The 22213-nt window shown below is 36.3% G+C and overlaps 1 protein-coding gene across 13 annotated transcripts in view; it reads left to right on the top strand.

The window, feature by feature from the left end:
- The window catches only part of SYNE1 (spectrin repeat containing nuclear envelope protein 1), a 306198-nt gene that overhangs the window by 222388 nt on the left and 61597 nt on the right, over positions 1-22213 (top strand). For 12 of the 13 annotated variants that reach the window (XM_082757645.1, XM_082757640.1, XM_082757651.1 and 9 more), the window contains 14 exons: positions 476-610; positions 772-930; positions 1631-1840; positions 3329-3430; positions 4998-5117; positions 7527-7727; positions 8399-8572; positions 8967-9098; positions 11876-12072; positions 13090-13222; positions 14294-14476; positions 15435-15584; positions 16652-16828; positions 19515-19670. In XM_082757645.1, coding sequence (XP_082613771.1) covers positions 476-610; positions 772-930; positions 1631-1840; positions 3329-3430; positions 4998-5117; positions 7527-7727; positions 8399-8572; positions 8967-9098; positions 11876-12072; positions 13090-13222; positions 14294-14476; positions 15435-15584; positions 16652-16828; positions 19515-19670 — 2229 coding nt within the window. The remainder of the gene's footprint in view (positions 1-475; positions 611-771; positions 931-1630; positions 1841-3328; positions 3431-4997; positions 5118-7526; positions 7728-8398; positions 8573-8966; positions 9099-11875; positions 12073-13089; positions 13223-14293; positions 14477-15434; positions 15585-16651; positions 16829-19514; positions 19671-22213) is intronic. The other variant, XM_082757647.1, reaches the window with a different exon arrangement.

The raw sequence follows: 22213 nt of genomic DNA, 5'->3' as shown, positions 1-22213 counted from the left end.
CTTACAGTGTGAGGGACTTTGGTCCCCCAGCCCCTGCCTAGAGTTTATCAATTAAATTGTGAGCATGTGACAAAGAAGCAAATGATTTCAATCGTGGAATTTTTACTGAAAAGAACAGATTCACCAACTAAACTAAGAATAGTCCAAGACCTATATCACTGTACATCTTCTATTTTATTATCAATAGACCCAGACCAACTATTCTTTATTATCACACTGTATTAAATTCAGCTTTTAAAGTTCTAAATATCTTGTATTCATTCAACAGTATATAGCTATATGGTGGGTTATTTTAAGTGCAGTTATTTATTTTACACTTGAAGTGAACCTCCTGTTGATCAATCTTCTATACAAGAACATTCATGACAGAATAGTTGTGGAAGGGCCATGAGCATTACTTGGTGTAGTAGAACTTGTATAGCTGAATTTTGTGCCCTGTATTGTAGAAGCACTGTAATTACTATTTATCTCTCAGCAGCTTTATCACAGACCAAACAGACTGATTTCTGGACTGCCTTTGTATAAAGCAGAAGGACAGGATGAGGATAAATCATCCGTGTCACCAGTACTGGTTGAATTGAATCAGGCCTTTGAAGATGTGTCATCTGAGGTAACATTTAAATCATCTTTACTCTGATTTTCATCAGAGACACATTTACAATGCAAACTCTTCTAGTTCCCACCAGGAAATCCTGTCCTTTCCCTAATATTAGATGTTAGAGAGAGTGTCTTGTACTTCTTCTCTGGACTTTTTTGGTTCCTTTGGCCCAGGCTGGACAGGCGGAGAAGGAAAGAATGCATCTAGAACAGAAGCTGTATGATGGAGTCACAGCTACCTCCTTATGGCTAGATGGTGTGGAAGAACGGGTATTTGTTACTACTTCTCATCTACCAGAGGAAGAAACAGAAATATACCTCTCCAAACAAGAGGTAAGGAATCCATGAATAGGACTTTCTTTAGATTGACAGTAAGGCTACATTTTATGTAGTGGTTTAGAAGGAAAATTTTAGAATTGGCTTTAAGTAACATGTAACTGTCATAGTCCTCTATGTAACTGCAGTACACTGCTACTTGCAGAAATAACTTTACTGAGCATGTAGACAATGTTTTAGAAAACAGAATCTGACCAAAATTTTAGTCGGAAGAGAATTAAACTCTTTGTTCTGTTTAACTTCTTTGCTTAGTATTAGCAAACACCACCCTGTTGAAACTGAAATGAAGCAAACAAGGAAGAGGAAAGCTCTGGGATATAGAAACAGTACAAACTCATCAATGTGGAAGAACATTGAGAGAGGAAGAAAAGCTTTTTCATGCAGCTGTTGACATAAGGCGGCAGCTACATGTATTTCTGTTTCCTGAACCCCTTATTCAGAGGGAGGGATCATTTGGGCAGGTTAATCCTTGTTTTAGGACATGTTCCTCAGAGTATTTTATTATTATTATTATTATTATTATTATTATTATTTTGTCTTTCAGAAATTATAGTTGCATAACTTTGTCTAATGTCTGTTTCTTAACAGTGTAAAAAAGTCACTAAATCATTGCAGGATGGGCAATGGTTATGACAATATGTTTGCCCACTTTCTAGAATGTCTAATTGTCACTTTGTTTTGTTTTCTACAAAATCAGTCTCTTGCAAAAGAAATCAAAGAGATAACAGAAGAAATGGATAAGAACAAGAATTTATTTACTCAGACATTTCCAGAGAATCGTGATAACAAGGATGTTATAGAAGACACTTTGGATTGTCTCCTGGGAAGACTGACTTTACTGGAGTCAGTAGTAAACCAGAGATGTCATCAAATGAAAGGCAGGCTCCAGGAAATAGTGACTTTCAAGGTATGATGTCCATCTAATGGAATTAACAGGGTTACGTGTAAAATGGTGATATAGAGGATCTGACTCTCAGTGATAACTTTTGGTATTAAATCAAGAGAACAGGTTTTCACAGTTTTTTATTGAAAATTAAGTTCTCTCTTAGGCTATGAAGCTTGGCACGTAAATCATTTTCCAAAATTTAAACTCCCTGCTAGAAGACCCATGTTTCATGACATTGCTATAGAAGGGATCATCCATCCAATACCTTCTCACCCTGTTGGCAATACAATAAATAGAATTTCTTGACTACTGACCTGAAAGGAGAAAAAGCAACTTTAGAGTTCTACTCCACACGTTTTGTGATTTCATAAATGGTAGAGTGCACTGTTTTCATTATCTGAGATGAAATAGAAAACAGTATTGATTCCCACCTTTCTGAACACTGTTAGACCATCCCATTCTTCTGTGAGAACTCATATCTCAAGGCATATTCACTCATATTGAGTGAAGCTGAAAAAAAAAAGAAGAGAATGGGAGAAATGTTCACATTTTGAAATCTCTTCAGAGTTCAGAAATATTTTCAGATGTTACTTGAGCACTACCTTCTCTCCGATTCTTATAATAAAAAGTATGGTTTTGGAAAAAAATAAAAATAGATGCCTGGATTCCTGGTGTCATTAGATTAAGAACATCATTTCACAGGTATTAATATATGATTTGTTTCCAAACTCCATAGACTTTCCTTTGTAATAGACAGGGGAAAAAAAAAAAAAAAAAAAAGTCAATAACAGACCTTTCTTTTTTGAAGAAAGGAGACAAGTTGATTAGACTCCTATGCATTACTGTTAAACCACAGAGATTTAGTATTTAAAAGAATTACTGCATGAAAAGCTCAATAATGCACACCTTCGTAATGGTGGAAGTCTTAGAAAAAGAGTGATTATTTTCTATTTTACCAATATTAGAGTTTATGATGAATGCATGGCAAACAAAAAATAAATAAATAAATAATAATAATAATAGTAACTTGGCAAAAGTTGTAATGTATAGTTGGTCTTGTAATGTGTGGAAGATTTGTTTACTACATTGTTTTATTTACTGAAGTTAGTAATGAATACAACTTGTCTTAAAAAAAAATAAAATATAGCTTATCTACAAGTGTATGTGATTGAATAAACTACAGAAGAGTAATATTTTTGTTAAATAAAGCTAACTGATCTTTGGTTATTAATTATATAACTGGAAAGGAAAAGCAGAAGTGTATTCATAGGTTTTGTTTTAAATAGGAGTTGCTTTAACTTTTTGCTCATTTATATCCAGTTATCCACTGTCAGCTATGTTGCATGTTTTGCATTGGATAATTATGACACTTCCGGTTTTGAATAGATTGTATTCCTTAGTGCTAACATTGCAGCATTGTAATGCTTTAAACTTTTTGGAACATAAGGCATTTTTGGTTGCATTGTGCAGAGATTTTCTATAATTTTTTGCCATTGTTGTCTCCTATAGAATGATGTGAAGATCCTGTTTACATCACTAGCTGATAACAAATACTTGGTTCTACAGAAACTAACAGAGGCAGCTGAGAAACCAGAAACAGAACAAATGCAGGTATTAACAACTGTCTATTATTTGGCAAAATAAATAAGATGTAAAGTTTCTCTTCAAGGTATAAATGGATTCTAGAGAGCAGTTGCTTTGTATGGTCTAAACTGGTTATGCATACACTATTTTCTACCAATTTGAAAAAAATATCTAAAGTTATTTTTAAATTGTTTGTTTCATATACTTTATTAAAAACTAAAGGCACTTTCTTTGTCATTGCTTTATAGCGGCATCTTGACTCTTACTTAATTGAAGACAATAATTGTGGTTTTGTTTTGTTTTAATCAGGAATTGCCTGATGAATAATTAGTTAAAACATGACAAAATATATTCTGTTTCCTTGTTTCTGTTTTGCCAACAATGAGATAATTAAATGAAGTATGCTAAGGGTTATTTTCTGCAGAGACTTCTCATTACCCAAGAGCTACATTTGTCTGGTACCAGCAGGGGACTGGGAGGAAGAGACTTATCCTTCAGCTAAAGTATTCTTGGCTTCAACAGAAGTATTGAGTCTCTTATATTTGATAATCAAATTTAAAACAAAAACAACAACAACAACAAAAAAAAATCATATATAAACAAGAGAGGTAGCACTCTCTCTTTTCTATTGCCCATGATGTGAAAGGTTGTTTAAAATTAATTTCTATATGATTAATATACCTATCAAATAGGGAAATACAGAATCATAGAGCATCCTGAGTTGGAAGGGACCTACAAGAATCATCAAGTCCAACTTCTGGCAGGTCTACCCAAAAATTCAGACCATATGACTAAGAGCGTAGTCCAAACACCTCTTAAACTTCGACAGGCTTGGTGCCATGACCACGTCTCTGGGAAGGCTGTTCCAGTGTGACAGCCCTCTTGGTGAAGAACCTTTTCCTGATATCCAGCCTGAATCTCCCATGTCACAGCTTAACACCATTCAACAACATGCTAACAAAAACAAACAAACAAAAAAAAAATTGTCACCTGTGTATCCTTGCAAAGACCAATTTATATGCTTAAGTTGTAGCTTCCCAAGTGTAAAAGAGGATGTGCAATTCCTTTTCCTTGACTGTAATATTGCCCCTATTCTGGTCCTCTAGAGGAACTGCACAAAGCTCTTTTACTATCATGCATGTTTTCTGCTATGATGGTTGTTTGCTTGGTGCTCAGCTATGACAGGAATAAATGCTACTACAAAGAATGTTCTAAGGTGGTGTTAGAACAACTAAGAGTCCTTTTATACCTGTTCTGTATAATTAATAGCATGGAACTTCACATCAAGGTTTTGTATAAGAGCTTATGATACTAAAACGGCTTACGATTTAAAAAAGAAAAAATGTATTTCATTTTAAAAAACAAGCTGTGCTCACTCAACTTTGAGTTTTTCTTTATAGTATCCTTTAAATCCTATCATGTAGTATAGAATTTTTTCTTTATAGTATCCTTTAAAGTTTCATCATATCAGATTCATTGTATGAAGAGGCCTGATAAATACTTCAGGCAGAAAAATGGAATAAAATATTAATGTACGACAGTTACAGTTTTGTTATTAAACATTCAAATTAAATGATTTAATTTTCAAATACAGGTCATACTGCAGGCAGAAGAAGGTTTGAAAGAACTAGATGCTGGAATCAATGAATTAAAAAAGCGTGTAGAGAAACTGCAAATTGACCAGCCTGCTGTGCAAGAGCTATCTAAGCTCCAGGTAAGGTTCATAAGTTCTACCCTAGAGCTGGCTAGTGATATGAAAGGTGTTAGTATGCTCCTTTTTGTTGTTCATAAGGCAGTTTAGGAAAGCATTTCAGTGTGTACAATAGATTGAAAGCTTTCTCCCTTGTTCATTTACTTTTTCTACTTTAGCTTATTTAAATTGTCTAACCTCTATTAGTAGCATCCATTATAGAAACACACAAAAACATGTTTCGAGTCCCTGTTCAAATGGATGAACTTAAACATGTAGACATAAATGCTTGTTGAAAACTGACCCCTGTTCTCACCACTGTCTCATGATTTGGGGTTTAACTTTCTCACATCATTGATTTTAAAAGTAAAGCTGGGGGAATAGGCAGATGGCAGTGGGTAGGGTATAGAAAGGCTAAGTATGACCTGAAACTGGAAATGTTCCACTTTCACAAAAATGCTAAACTTAAAATAATGCTAAACTTAAAAACTTTCTCATGTTCCTGCACACATGGTCTTGAACACACCTAAGTGGTAGGATTCCCTGACATACATGTATATGTAGGGTAAATTAATCCAGAACTTTTCTAAGGTTGTTGAATCTTCTTTGTCAGCAGTTTCTTGCTGAGGTAGGGTAGTGAAAGATGACAAGGTTTATGACTGAATTTTACTCTTTATAATGATGTAATAATAATCTTGAAAAAAAAAGAAAACAGATGAATTTGTGTGGTGGTTTTACTCAGTTGGGCAGCTGAGCTCCACCACAACCGTTCTCTCACTCCCCCTCTCCTCAAAGAGAAAGGGGGAGAAAATACAACACAGAGAACTCGAGGTTTGAGATGAGAAAGGTTTAATTAAAGGGAAAGAGAATGGGGAGAAAAAGAAACAATGAGTCCATGCGGAAGCACAGAGAGAAGGAAAAATATTATTCTCTACTTCCCATCAACAAGCGATGTTCGGCCACGTCCTGGAAAGCAGGGCCTCAAAATGCATAGTGGTTGTTCAGGAGGAACAGCCCCCTCCCCCACGAGAGCCCCCCCTTTTATTGCTGAGTGTGACATCAGGTATTATGGAATATCCCTTTGATTGGTTTAGGTCAGTTGCCCTGGCGATGTCCCCTCCTCGTCACTTGCCCACCCCCAGCCTGCTGGCTCTTGGGGGCTTGGAAGGAATCCTGATGCTGTGCCAGCACTATGCAGCAATAGACACAACACTGGAGTGGTATCAGTGCTGTTCCAGCTACAAGTGCAGAGCACAGCACTGTGTGGGCTGCTGTAGGGAAAGGTGACTCCATCCCAGACAAAGCCAACACAACGTAGAACATAAACTTAAGCCAGCAAAACAGTAATCTCAATTAAAAATTAATGACACAGATTTTGTGTAAAAGGCATCTTTATTTCATTTCTTTATCCTTTTGTTCCAAGAGGCTCCTGTTTTTTTGGTGTTTTTGTTTGTTTGTTTGTTTGTTTGTTTTCATTGTCATATTATGTGTACGTATTCCTCTCCCCTTTACCTCAATTGAAAAAAAAAAAAAAAAAAAAAAAGCCTTCCGTTTGCTTTTGTACATTCACGTTTCTCACAATTGTCTCTAGATCTGGGAGAGACAACTTCAGTCCAGGGTGGGTACTTTGCTGTAGCGCTGGCTGGTCTTAGAGGTATTTTGTTTTGGATGCCTTGTCTTCAATAAGATGAGACAAGTCTTTGCCCATCAAAAGTCTTGGGTTATCCTCACAATTAGATATATGTTCTGAGAATGTAATTCTTGAGACCAAAACAAGTAAAGAGTCCTGCTCATATGAAGGAAAACATCTGTAGGTTGCTCTCACTTCTGGGGTTGATGTATACAAGCTGAGGAGTAGCTATGAGGTTCTTTCAGCTGGCTCATTTTGAATTTCACAGAATTGGCATGCTGAAATATACACTTTTTTTATTTTTAGTATGTACTTTTGTTGCTAAGAATAAGCTGCAATGGCATAGATCTGGGGTTTAACTCTAAACTCTGATTGTTCTGCAGCAGCAAATGGAGATAAACCTGGCTTCAAGATGCCTGTAACCTGTAGCCGTGATGGAATCAGTCCAACCTGTTGCAATATAAGAAGCAAAACATAAACAGCATCTTCAGTGTCCTGCAGCCACATTGTGCTGTTTTTTGATGACTTAAGAGCAGTTACCCCAATTCTTTGCTTCTTAAAGCCAGTCTTAGGGACTTTGCTAATTTTGTTCCCAAATGCATACACTTGAAATACTTACAAGTGCTACTTATCTTTCCTCTCTTTAAATGCTGAGTTATTAATTTATGAGTTAAGACTATCTGCATAGTCTTTTTGAGCTGAGATATTATGCTATTATGGAATATACTGACAATTAAAGTAGCTGTTAGGTAGATATGTAAGGTGGGAAATAAGGATCATTACTGCTGCTTTTTTCCCCCAAGGATACGTATGATGAAGTGATGAAGATCATTGGATCCAGACGGAGTGACCTGAACCAGAACCTGGCTCTTAAGAGACAGTATGAACGGGCTTTGCAGGACCTGGCTGACCTGGTAGAAACAGGCCAAGAAAAGATGGTTGGTGACCAGAAAATGATTGTTGCTTCTAAGGAAGAGGTTCAGTTGCTACTTGACAAACATAAGGTAAGAATCAGCGACATATTCAGGACTAATCGCAACTGTAAGATTGGATATGATAAATTGCTAACCTTGAATTAATGTTCAGGACCTTTTCTGAATGGTGAGTCAGTGTTAAATCAAGATATATTAAAATTACTCTTTTTAAAATTGTTATCAACAAACTATTTTGACTGAATGACTTTCCAATGCTGTATTGCAGGTAAACCAGCTGGGTCATAATAGCTTTACCATTTTAATAGCAAGTTCCTATTATTGGGTTGTTATGCTACCTAGCAATTTCTTCCATTGCTCCATTTGTTTTCTAATGGAAATTTAAGTTTGCTAATAACACCCATAAAATATAGAAAGACCATGTACAGCAAGTCCACAGTTTTTTATTTGGCAGAACTTTTAGGTAGTTTATATCTGATTTAAGCTATTTTTTTAATGGAATGAGAGGGTAGAATTTGCATGTAAAGGATGACCTCTTTCTTTAAAAAAGCTATTGTCCTTTTTATATTGTGTAATGGATTTTGTGAAATGTTGGTGGAAGGAAAAGTTTACCTATTTCTACGTCTGCAGATACTTGATTTTACTGCTATTGTCGTAAGATATTGTTTTAGTGGTAATGAATTATGTAACAATTGCACTTTCCTTTTTCTATCCTCCTCCTCCCCCACATCCAAACTTCTCAGGAATATTTTCAGGGGTTGGAGTCTCACATGATCCTTACGGAAACACTCTTTAGAAAGATGAGTAGCTTTGCCCTCTTGAAGGAAACTCAGTCTCATTCAGAGCTAATGACACAAGCTTCAGCTGTATTAAAGCTGGCCCATAAACGAGGTGTGGAGCTGGAATACATTCTAGAGGTGAGGATCTCTGTGTTATTTTCTGTATGTCTATTGTAGTCAACAACCAGGATATCCTACAATGTTGATTTCCTGGACAAAAATGGATGTCAGTCCCGTTTTTCATACACAGGAGACCGAGGGACAGCATGTAACCTCTGTTTTGGGAACGTCAGGTGACACCAATTGTGTGCCTCTAAGTTTGAAAGAGCTACTTTGCTTGACATGACAATTGTGTTCTGACCAAAAGCTGGGTTTGATGAAGAGATGGTGTTTTATTGTAGATTCACGAGATGTTTGTACTGCTATTTATGTACATTTACAACAGTACAGCTATAGCATTTTTCTCAGGAATAAAATGTTCTAGACACCCAGGTCAGTAATCACCATACGTGTGGGTAATTTCCGTTTGTAGACCTGGATGCATCTGGATGAAGATTACCAGGAACTTACCAGACAGCTGGAGTCTGTTGAAGGTAATATCCCTACTGTTGGTTTGGTGGAAGAAACGGAGGACAAGCTCAGAGGTCGGATTGCACTTTTTCAGGTTGGTGCTTTTTAGTCATTCTTGATGGAAAAGTTAGGTGGAAGAGTACCTCTGAAAGTCATCATTCTCATGGGAGTACCACCTCCCACTTGAAGCAGGACAGTTATAATGGGCTGGATCAGCCATAGTTTTGGAAACGTCCAATAACAGAGATCCCACAGATGAGGTGGGGACCAGTTGCAGTGCTGCACAGTCTTCTACTGAAAAGGTTTTCTCTAATGTCTGATCTAAACCTTCCATCTTGCAGCTTGTGGCCATTAATCCTTTTTATATTATGTGTCTTTACTGAGGAGCATTTATCTCCATAATATGGGAACATTTATGTCCATTATATTTTACATTCTGCTTCAAATAGTTGTAGGTCTTTGTTATACTAGCCTTTAGCCTCTGCTTTCTCAACCTAAAACATGCATACCTCCCTAATCCTCATTTTAAAGATCATGTGCTGCAGGTCCTTGAACATCTTAACAGCTCTGCACCAGACCCCAACCAGTTTCTTCTTCTTGAATGTAGTGGGAGGTGAAGACAGGTCAAAATTGAATGCACTAGATGAGGATTTAACAGCACAATACAGATGGGGATAAGAAAATAACCTAAGTCTGTTGTCCACATTCCTACTAGTGTAGGCCAGTGCTGTGGTTTTCCTTATTAATGATGCTGTTGTTATGTTAGTGTTACATGATATGGCACTTTATGTTATAGATGCCATTGTTATGTTAGTTGCAAAATTAAAGACAAATTGTTCCCTTCCTAGCCTGTACTTAAAAACAGGGTTATTCTGCCCAAGGTACAAAATTTCTACTTCATTTGAACCTTCTGAGGTTTCTGCTGCCTCCAACCTCAACTTTTATCAAAGTGTCTCTGGACTAAGAGCCTGCCTTTTCATGTGTGTGTCAACCACTCCACATATATTAGTGTCATCCATGAATTTACTGAGGAATGCTCCATGTCATCATCCATGCCATTAACTAAGATGTTGAAGTTATTTGGGCTCCAATATCAACAGTCCTTGGAGTACTTGTTCATTACTGTCTCTGAGACAGACATCAAGCCTTTGATCATTACTCTTTAAGACCAGCAATGTAACCCATATAACTGTCCATTTCTCCAACCCCCTCTTAGCTACCAGAGGAGAGTGTTGTAAAGAGACATTATCAAAGGCCATACTGAAGTCTGTCTCATCCACAGAGAGAGTAATTTTATCATAGAAGGCAGTTAAGTTAGCGAATCCATGCTGAGTACTCTTGATTACTTTTTCTCTTTTTTGTGCTTGGAAATGGATTCCAAGATGTACTCCATGATCTTTCCAGGGAGCAAGATGAGGCTGAACAGCCTGAAGTTCCCCAAGTTGTCTTCCTCTTTCTCACCTGCAATAAGAACTAGTAGTTTAAATATAGATTTTTGCCACATCCTGTTTTTTCAGTCTGTTCTCAAAATGAAAATTCTGGTCTAGTGTTTTGTCTTTGTCTTGTAATACACAAGATACTTCAGTTGTGTTTGTGGTGTTTTGTTTTCAGAAAAATGTCTGCTACATTTTTCTTGCAAATTTACTTTACATTCTTTCCTATTCTGAGTTTAATACATGTTCTTTTACCAGACAGCTTTATGCTTTTGTAATGGTAGGAGGGGGTTATTATCCATTGTGTTTTGGTTTTGTTTAATACTAGGCATTGTTTATGTTTTTCTCTTTTGTCTCCCTTATCAGTTTGATAAATTGTGTTCTTCGAATCCAGATTTTCAGATTCTGATATAGCATAACTTTTAATACCATTTTTTCTTTCCTCTCTCTGTGGCCATTTTTAGATTTAAAATTAATCATATGTAATTTATGTCTGTCTTGGAAATTTATGTTACTCTCTAGAATTTACACATTTATGTTATGTTATGTTATGTATGTTATATGTAAATACATTTGTAAACATATAAAAATATAAAAAAATATTAATCTATCAAAGCTTTGTTTATGTGAAAGAGAAAATAGGAAGAGCAATAGAAAGTTTATGTACTCACCATAACATTGATAGCTTTGTACATTTTATCTTCAGACTGTTTTAGCATAACTGAAAAGTCAGAATGCATGTACATATTGCCTAGTCAGATATGCAGATACTTTTGAAAATTTGTACTACTTATGTGATGATAGCAGAATTTGGGAGGTTTGTTTGCCCACATATACAAATTCTTTACCCATCCAGAAGTCACCATTTCTATAAAATCTGCCTCTCCTCCCAGTTGGATTCAGGGTCAGAGTATTAACAGTTGTTGTGCTCTACTATTTGGATGGGTGGGTAGAGCTTCTCTTTCGTAGTAAAGATTAGGTGGTTTGATAACTGAAGATAGACATTGAAGGGCTGCAGTATGGTACCTGCATTAGCATCTTGGGCATCTTTAAATTTCAGTATAGTAGAACTCTGAGCAGATGGGAGATTAAGTTATGACTTTTTAATCAATTTCTCTTAGAAGTGATGTTGCCCTCTAAGATTCCTTTGAATTTGTACTTTTCTATTGTAAAATATTCACACCAAGGAGAAATTAATCAGAGGGAGATGTTAATAGACATACTGAAGTGAGGGGACTTGTTGCAGCACATTCAGATTGTGAGTAGATTACCTGCATGTTGAATCTCAGGCATTCTAGAACTGTTACGGAGGGGAAAAAATGAGATTTGCGGTAATGACATTGGATATGCTACAAAATGCAATAAAAGAAAATGGAATATTGAAAAAGCATGGTAGTGGAGACCTGCAGACCTAACTGTCTCTCTTCTGTCATTCCAGCATCTGAGATCTAATCTGACTGAATACCAACCTAAATTAGACCAGGTGCTAGATGATGGGAAAAGGCTCCTTTTTTCTGTTAGTTGCTCAGATCTCGAAAGCCAGCTGAACCAACTAGGAGACCACTGGCTAAGTAACACCAGCAAGGTTAACAAGGAGCTTCACAGGCTGGAGACAATACTGAAGCACTGGACCAGGTGATGCTGATATAGTGAATGTTATAATCTTCAATTGCACTTGTTGAAGTCAAAGGCATTCTGAACCCAGAACTATTAAATTCCATACTTAAAAGAAAGTTCTTTAAAATGTATGTGATGGTTTAACTAGTCTACCATATCCTAGTTTTGTTCTATGCAAATGCTCTCATACTCTCTCATTTACAATAAATCATGCACCAAATAACAGTTGGTGAGAAGTCAGAAAGATATCTTGATAAGATAACAAAATTATAAGTCCTCTCTCTATATATAGTGCTGAAAAGGGGTGTGTGCTTTGCTAGACAGTATGAGTATACTCACGATGTTCTGGTAGAGATATTGCCGCTGCTGGGTACTTGTGTTTCTGTGCCATTGCATATAGGGAAGGGAGCTTTTAGCAGTGTTCATGCACCCCTTTTGAAATGAATTCTCTAAGTGATATAGAAACTTTCTCTATTATTCATAATGTCCCTGACTTGTCGGCTCACTAGCCTTTCAAGAGAGACACATAAGAGGATTTTTATATAAAGTTTATATGGAAGCACTCTCATTCTGACATTTGATTAGTTGCTTAGCATATGGAATGATATGAAGATAGTTTCTGACAAAAGCATTACGTTTCTGATATAAGATGACTCGTGCTAAAGTTTTTGGAAGATTGAGACTTCTAATGGAAAACAAAAAAATGTGATTGTTTGCGTTTGTTTGGTGTGGAATGGTGCTATTAGAGCTTCCTCCAAAAGGTTAGTAACCTAGTTACCAGTCTGTTAGGAGATTGTTTTTTCTAAAAGGCAAAAAGAAGTCACCATTAAGAATTGTAGATGTGATAGCTAAAATAAGAGCAACCTTTCTTAAAAATTAAATCATGCTTTTCTGAAAGTTGATAAAGGAAAGAAAAAATATTTCTTTACAATCATATCTTATCATATCTTTCTCTTAACACGTGGAAGAGAGACTACTCCACTGGATGCAAGAAGTGACAATGACTGTTTTAGTTTTCTGTAAATATTTTTACAGGTATCAGAGTGAATCTACTGAACTGACACATTGGTTACAATCTGCAAAGGAGCGACTTGAGTTCTGGAGCCAACAGTCTCTGACAGTTCCTCAGGAACTTGAAACTGTCCGAGACCACCTGAATTCCTTTCTAGTAAGTCAGTCACAAGTCTAGGACATTTTTTTTTTCTCAAATTACAAATAAAAAGTGTAGCAATGAAATGGTCATTAAGTAGAGCATGCAAAAAAAAAAAATATTATTTCTGTAGATGAGCTGGTGTGTTTGCACATTACAAAATCACAGAATTGTCTAGGTTGGAAGAGACCTCAAGATCATCGAGTCCAACCTCTGACCTAACACTAACAAGTCCTCCACTAAACCATATCACTAAGCTCTACATCTAAACGTCTTTTAAAGACACCCAGGGATGGAGACACCACTTCCCTGGGCGGCCCATTCCAATGCCTCACAACCCTCTCAGAAAAGAAGTTCTTCCTAATAGCCAACCTAAAACTCCCCTGACGCAACTTTAGCCCATTCCCCCTTGTCCTGTCACCAGGCACGTGGGAGAATAGACCAACCCCCACTTCGCTACAGCCTCCTTTAATGTACTTACAGAGAGTGATAAGGTCGCCCCTGAGCTTCCTTTTCTCCAGGCTGAACAAACCCAGCTCCCTCAGCCGCTCCTCACAGGACTTGTTCTCCAGACCCCTCACCATCTTCGTCACCCTTCTCTGGACTCTTTCGAGCACCTCAATGTCCTTCTTGTAGCGAGGGGCCCAAAACTGAACAGAGCACTCGAGGAGCGGCCTCACCAGAGCTGAGTACAGGGGAACGATCACTTCCCTAGACCTGCTGGCCACACTGCTTCTTATGCAAGCCAGGATGCTGTTGGCCTTCTTGGCCACCTGAGCACACTGCTGGCTCATATTCAGGTGACTATCCACCTATACTCCCAGGTCATTCTCCGCCTGGCAGCTTTCCAACCACTCATCTCCCAGCCTGTAGCTCTGCTTGGGGTTATTGCACCCCAGTTGCAATTCAGAACTGTATTATTTTTATGATTAAAAACAGTTTATATTTTCACTTGATTTGAAGTATAGCTCATAAACACTAATAGAAAACGTGTTTTTGAAGAGAAATGAGGGTATTCTTAGCTTTCTGAGGTAAAGATTTAAGTACAGTAAACTGCTTATCTCCACAAAAAAATGATTCTGTTTACAGGAGTTTTCAAAAGAAGTGGATGCTAAATCATCACAGAAATCTTCTGTCCTCAGTACTGGGAACCAGCTCCTCAGACTGAAAAAGGTGGATACAGCAGCATTGCGTGCAGGATTATCCCAGATTGACAGTCAGTGGACAGAGTTGCTCACACAAATCCCAGCGGTACAAGAGAAATTGCACCAAGTAAGGAAGCACAGTGATGGCTTTTAATATTCCAAAAAATTCAAACCATACAGTTGGCACTTTCTCTGAGACATGGTTGCTCCCTTCCTGCCTATCCATGTGAGCAAGATAGGAACATTACATTCATTTTAGTGTGGGAAAGCTTACACTCTTGTCTAAATCCTGTCTACTCATAGTGTCTAGCACCAATAGGTGCTACTTTCAGACTTTATGAGTTACACAGGTTACATTTTAAAGAACAAGTAGATAAGATTAAAAAAAAAAAAAAAAAAAACAAACAAAAAACCATAGCCGCCATAGGTGAAGAGTATAAGATGTTTACGAGACTTATTATATTTGCCAAAATAATTTAATTTAGTCGTTCTCTGAACCATCTTGTAATGCAAAATATATAAATCTACCTAAACAAAAGTCTTAGAGTACATTTCCAAGTAACTGTATTTAAGCCAGTTACACCAGTGTATCAAATGTTTTTTAAGAAAAAAGTCTTTTAAGAAAAAATCAGGTACTTTTCAAAATAAGCCCATTTAGAAATCACCTCCAAAAGAAGAGTAGTAGAAAATTATTTTCGATTGGCCTACTCACTAGCCATTTACAAGGACTGAAAAAGTATAGCTTAAAGTTGAGCTACATAAACCCAGTACAGAATTATGGAGTGAGAATGCATAGCTTTTTGGAAGCCAAAATGGAATCTTTGGGTTTGTCCAGTTTCTTTGCACAATGAAGAACAGAAATAATAAACCTTTAATAGAATGTTTTCTTATTAAGATGTATGAAGTTATACAATGTATTTCATATTAAAAGCTATAATTTCTTTTACTTCATTGTCTTATAAACTTCAATAATGTTTTAGGGATGTACATGATAATAAGAGCAGGTAAAGGAACGTATACTATGGTAATGCAAAGCAAGGGGTTCTTATCCATTTTCTTCATGACGTTGTCTGTTATTTCTACAGCTACAGATGGACAGAATTCCTTCTCGCCATGCCATCACTGAAGTTATGAGCTGGATTTCCCTGATGGAAAATGTTATTCAGCAAGATGAAGAGAATATAAAAAATGTAGTAGGACAGAAGGCCGTTCAGGATTATGTCCAAAAGTACAAGGTATATCATGGAAATGTTATGGACTTTCTTTTCTAATTATCTCCACTAAATATATATACATGTGTAAAGTATAATTGACTTAAGTAGATAAAAAAGTATTTACACTGTGGAGTGGTTAGAGTTGTACACTAGATAAAACTGGGTGATATTTGACACAGTGGAAAAGAAACAAAAAATACTTTTACTCTGCTGTTTATGGCAGGAATGTAATTTTTAATGTACTTACCTTAATTTCCAGTTAATCCAAAGCAATATTCACATGATGAAATGTTATTAGATCTGACTTTCATCCAAAACCACAAAGCACTTTGTATATGTGCTTTCATGAATTTTTTGCATGGTATCTCCCTCTCCTCAAAGCATAGCCTGTTCTTGAATGAAAGGTGTTTTCATTCATTTCTTTACAAATCAAGATCATTTTAATCAGTATCTGAAGTGAAAATGAAAGATGCTGTTTCTTGTGATAACTATTGAGGAGAATAGATAAAGAACAATCTCAAATCTTTAACCAGATTGGTAGTACTCCTGTAGTAGATATGCACCCGAAGACTCTATTTTCAGTGTCATATCAGTTTTATCCTTCTGAAGAATATTTATTATGATACCTTCCAGATATTTGTACATGTTACATGAAAGGCAGATACTTCACCTTTAGTCTTCATGAGTCTCCTGAAAAAAGCAGTTCTTGGTTATTCTTCTTCTCTGTTTGTAATATCTTTTGTATTACCTCTTGGTGTAGAAAAAAGTTTTATACTAAATAAAGTGAATAATTTTTTTAAACAGACAGTTTTTCTTAAATCATATCCTTGAGACCAATATGTTTACTGTTGCATTTTAATCATTTACTTCAGAGAAAACAGATTCTTTATTCCAAAGACAATGTATTGAAGTCTTTATTCTCAATATTTAGAAAACAAATATCAATGTTTTTAATTGTTGTTCCAATGCTAGAAAAACTTTAGGAAAATTGTGGTAGAGTTGTAATCTGTGAACGTTTTCCTCCTCTGTTCTCGAGGAAGTTAAATAATGATGATACATTTTTTTTTATTCCCTTCTTTTTTTACTAGGGTTTCAAGATAGATTTAAATTGCAAACAGTTGACGGTAGATTTTGTGAACCAATCTGTGCTACAGATTAGCAGCCAGGATGTTGAAAGTAAACGTAGCGACAAAACTGATTTTGCAGAACAACTCGGAGCAATGAATAGACGTTGGCAGATCCTGCAAGGCCTGGTAATGGAAAAGGTAAAGAGGAAAACCTACCGCTGCTCTGAAGTAAACTGTCAAAACACATGCAAATGTCAGATAGTAATGACTAGAAGTCTCTGCAGGTCATCTAGTCCAACCTCCTGCTCAAACAGAGCTCACTTTACCATTAGATGAGATTGCACAGGGACTTGCTTAGCTGAGTTCTGAAAATCTACAAGGATGGAGATTCTACAGCCTCTCTGAGGAGCCTGTTTTTATATTTAACTACTATCCCCTATTCCTGTGAAGAACAGGTTTTTGCCTTATGCCCAAACAGAATTTCCATTGTTGCAGCTTGTGATTGTTGTCTCTTCTCTTTTCACTGTGCACCTCCAAATAGATTTTGCCTCCATCTTGTCTAAAGGAGCACACACATAAGGACTGGAAGAGCACAAAGAGATGCTTCCTTAACCTTCTTTTCTCAGGCTGAATGAAGAAAACCTCTCCTAGTATGTCATGTGCTTCGGCTCCCTAACAACCTTAGTGCCTGTTCACCAGTTTGTCAATAGAAAGGGCCCAAAATGGATCACAAGAGTCAAGGAGAGGGAAATAATCTCTTGTTTTTACTTGCGAGGCACACTTTCAATAATCTATCAGAGGATGTAGTTGGCCTTCGTTAGTACAGGTCCACACTTCTGATCTATTGATTGCGTTCAAGTTATTGCCCATCATAGCCCCTATGCCCTTTTCAACAAAGTTGCGTTCTATCCAGCTTGCTGCTAGCCTACTGCCAGCCTGCACTGTTGCATGTTACTTTGTCCCAGGTGCAGGACTTTACGTTTGTCTTCGCTGATTTTCATGAGGATTCCCAAATCCATTCCTCCACCTTATTTACATTTCTATGAATGGCAACCCTACTCTCCAGCATATCAAACACTTCTAACTCATAAAACATATAAACATATAAGCATGTGTTTTATGAGTTAGAAGAAGTAACAGATAAAACAATATCAACTTCTAACATATAAAACAACATCAACCCTATGATGATGCATCTTGTAAATGACTGCCAGATGGACGTTGAAGTGTTTACCATTGACCTTTAAGGCTGATGACTCCAAAAGTGTTCATTCACTTTTATACCTCCCATTGAAACTATCTGTCCTAAGTTTTGCTATAAGGATGATATAGCATCCATATCAAAAACATTGCTAAAGCCAAGTCAAACAGCATCCACTACTCTCCATTTGTCCATCATATAATCACAGCAGTTGATCAGTTAGTTTAGGCACAGTTTACCCTTAGTAAGGCTGTACTTATTACTTCTTATTCTTCATGCATGTGGACATTTCCACATTTCTGACAGGATTTGCAATGTAGCCTTTTTTCCAGTCACCAGAAACCTCTTCCAACTGCCCTTTCAAAGTGATAGCTACCTTGCAATGACATTGGCACCCCTGGATGCAGCCTGTCTTGTTCTGTGGACTTTTACATGTCGACCTTACATAAGTAGCTCCTAATTCTTTTCTCCTCTACCATGGCTAGTACAGAGTCTGCCAGAAGACCTAGGAGGCATGAGATGTTGGCAGTAGGATCAGAGCACAGAAGACACGACACGGTGTGCCTCAGATTATTCTGTGGTTTCCCATTAGTTGCTGATGTACTTGCAAAGATTAGCAAGAAGGGTTCTGTCCCTCACTAGTTAACTCCAGCCAAAATTTTGCTTTCCTAACAACAGCCCTACACAGCCAGGCAATGCTTTTACATGTATGTCCATTTTTCGTAACCCATTTTCCATGCATACTTCTTTTTCCTTTTTAGCTCTGTAAAAAGTTCTCACTTCAACCCAAACTTCTAAACTATGCTGTCCTGTTTCCTTGTAGCCTGGGTTGGGTCATTTTTGTGACTTGAGGAAGATGTCCTTGAAGAGCATCCAGTTTCTCCTTTGCCTTTCTCTACAGCCTCCCATGGGATCACGGTTCCTTGGACAAAACAAAGTCTGCTATCCCAAACTCCTAGGGATCTTTAGTCTGCTATTTGCTTTCCTCACTTTGCTCACAGCTGTCTTGTCACTGTGGTCAATTGACAATCACATCCTCAAACAGTTCTAATTAAGATTACACCTAATTATGTTGACTCGTTCCCTAGAGTGAAGCTTGTCTTAAGTACTGTGAATGCCTTTTATGTCAACACTGCCTTTTTCAAATTCTGCTTTGTTTTTTTTTTTAACTCATATATTTCCTTTCAAAGAAAAACTATCTCATTCTCCATTGAATAACACCCATTTCAGAAAAATCTGAGTGATTTCAAAGCTGTCAATTGATAAAGGAGTTAATATAAATATTCATCTGCTTTATCAGAATAATAAGCAAGAAATATAAAATGCATGTTTAGATACTTAATTTTATTTGGGAAGTCTTGAGGTCTTTTATGTCTGAAAATAATGCCATTTCATAAAAAAATCCTGCTAAAGTGTTAGCTCTTTTCAATGTGTCATTATGTTTGAACAATTTATCTGTGCAGAATAATTCCTCAGTTAAACAGAATTTTATTTTTTTTTAATGTACTCCTTTACAAATAACAGGCATATTTCAATTTGAATACATATACTGTGTTTAAATTCAGAAAACATTACTGAATTCTGAGAAAGGCACTGGTCAGCATTGTTTTTCACTGATTTATTTAATTGACACAACATTAGAGGTAATTGTATGAGGAAGTATACACTCATATTTCTTTGCAGATCCAGCTGTTGGAAAGTCTGCAGGAATCTTGGACGGAATATGAAAATAATGTGCAGTACCTAAAATCTTGGTTTGAAACCCAAGACAAGAAGCTGAAAAAGCAACAGAGAATTGGAGACCAGGCTTCAGTACAGAACGCTTTGAAAGATTGTCAGGTAATGTCTCTTTCTAAATAGCAATATTCTCTTTCCAGCAGTTAGAAACGAAACCAAATAAAACCATGAGATATCTGCGTACCATGGAAGTCAGTGAACAAGCTTCTCTGTACTTCAGTGAGAAAGATTTTATTCCTAATGTGCAAGTACTAAAGAAAGGAAGAAGGAATGGTAATACCCCACGAGGTTTAAAAGCAAAGTCATTATTCTTTTTGCATTGAGTATAAAGGCAAGGACATTTCCAGCTATGTCAGGCTTACTGGACTATAAAGGCCATCAACGGAATATGTTACCATTCCTGTTTGGCTAGTTATTTGGAACGTGATGTCATGAACACCATGCTTGACTATTCAGAAATATATTGTTTGTTTGTTTGTTTGTTTGTTTTAAAAAAACTCATCACTACTTTTTCTTTGCCCCCACTTTCCTTCCATTTTTTTTCCCCTGACATTCTCATTTCCTCAGAATTACTAAAAGAAAGATGATAGAATGCAAGGAGGTTTTCCCTTGCAATTTCCCTTTTTAAAAAGTGCTAGGAATCATATTTATTCGAATATTCAACTATCCAGAAAAGCCAACAGTGCTGGACTCTTTTCACCTTCGAAAGAACGAAGAATAATCTTGATTAGAATGGGCAAAGATTGAATGAGACAAAGCTCAGTTATACATAATGCACAGCAGGTCATAATTTCATGCAAAATTTATACCAAGACTACACAGCATAGGGAATTACAGCTGACACTGAGCACCTGACTAGGAATAGTGTGCACATTTAAGTAGTTGAAAGCTTACTTCTGGAGCTATCAGACTAGGGTTCAAGTTTATACATGTCTAGGAAAAAGTTTTTTCTGAATTTCTAATTTTCTGAATGCTATCAAGCATCAGAATATTTTTGCTCAAAATTGTTTTGTTCTACCAGAGACCAAATAATAAATTTCACAACAGATCAAATGTGTAATTAAACTCAGTCATGCCAACTGCATGTCCACAATCTTAGTATTCTTTAGTGTTTGCAATTATTATTATTATTTTATAATAATTATAAATTATAATTATTTTTATAATTATTATCTTTATTTAATATTAATTAGTATTTTTTTAGTATTCTTAGAAAAGGAGTTGGGAAGCATGTTTATTTTAGTGTGGCTGTTTTTCACCCATGCATTTAATGAATAGGATAAGTATGATCCAGCTTTTAAGTCTTCACAAATGGAAATCTAAAATAAAAAATGAAGTGCATAATAGAATTTAGTGTAAATTCACCAGTGCATTAAACCCGTATTTGATTCTGTAATGGCAAATAAGCGGTTAGGTCAGATATGTTAGAAGCCTTTTTTCTTCTTTTTCTTCCTTTTCTTCTTTTCCTTAATTCAGGTTTTCAAACTGTATCCAATGACTAGTTTCAGATAAAAGTGTCTTGATGATTTCAGCACAATGAGCCCATACCAAGTGTAATTTAGCATAGACTGACATAATTGGCAAGCTGTGCTTGGCTAGAGTTCAAAGCTGAATCTGATTTATCACCTTTTTGGTTTCTTTTGGTCAGGGAAGTTAGCAAATATACTTGGGGAATAAGTTACAAATGGCAAGACTTTGATCAGCACAGAAACAAATTGTTTAAGAAATAACCATATCAGACACTCCCAAGTATCCGGTTCAACTAGTACAAAAGCTGCAGCTTATTTATTAACCAATGTTAGTTGCTACCTAGTGTCATATTAAGAAGTGAAGGCAACTTTTTTTTTTCTTTTTTTTTTTTTAATCATGGTTCAGAAAGACTAATGCATCTTTAATTTTGTCTTGAGGTTAACATGATGAAAAGGAAATAGAGCCAGAAATATTTGCTATTATTGGTGGTTGAAGCTTCTTCCAATTTTGCATTCTGAATTTTGAAGCAACCTTCTTCAAACTTAAATTATACTTAGTGTTAAAATCCCCTTGTCAGAAAGTCAAAGTTGATATTTGCAACTTAGAAGTGTTTGTTTCAGTGTCAGGTGTTAAAAAATGAAAATAAAAATTAAAAAGTTATAAACAAAATTTTGAAATAATGAAGAAGGGAAAAATAAACAGTGCAGCAAAAATGCTCTCACATATATGATTTGCAATGTATATAGACAAAACTGTTGTTTGTGAGAATGGATGAATTTTGTTAATAGTAAGTGTTGGGCAGAATTTGGTTCCAAATACTCTTCCTGCTATCAATAATGTCAAGTCTCTTATAGCAATGGTTAAACTCGTTTTTTTTATTGTTGGTATTGTTTTGATTCTTAGGGAGAGTATTTTATTGAAAGATAGGTGTTTTTAGTTTGCCCAGAGTTTTGTTTTCTTTCGTGGATGATTCATCTCTCTCAATAAGGAGTAACCTGCAGAATATGGACAAATTGAAAGAACTTTGGCATTGCAGAACTTTGAATCTTCATTTCCATGACCAGTCTAGGGTTCTCTTGACAATACAGTAAGCACTTACTTCCAGCAGCAAAACAAGCCATTATCAAGCCGTTACAACCTCTGTGCCTAAATACTCAACCCCATTTTCTTCACCT

Source organism: Aythya marila, assembly GCF_965140915.1.
Source record: "Aythya marila genome assembly, chromosome: 3".
NCBI lineage: Eukaryota > Metazoa > Chordata > Aves > Anseriformes > Anatidae > Aythya > Aythya marila.
This window is presented reverse-complemented; position numbering and strand designations above follow the sequence as displayed.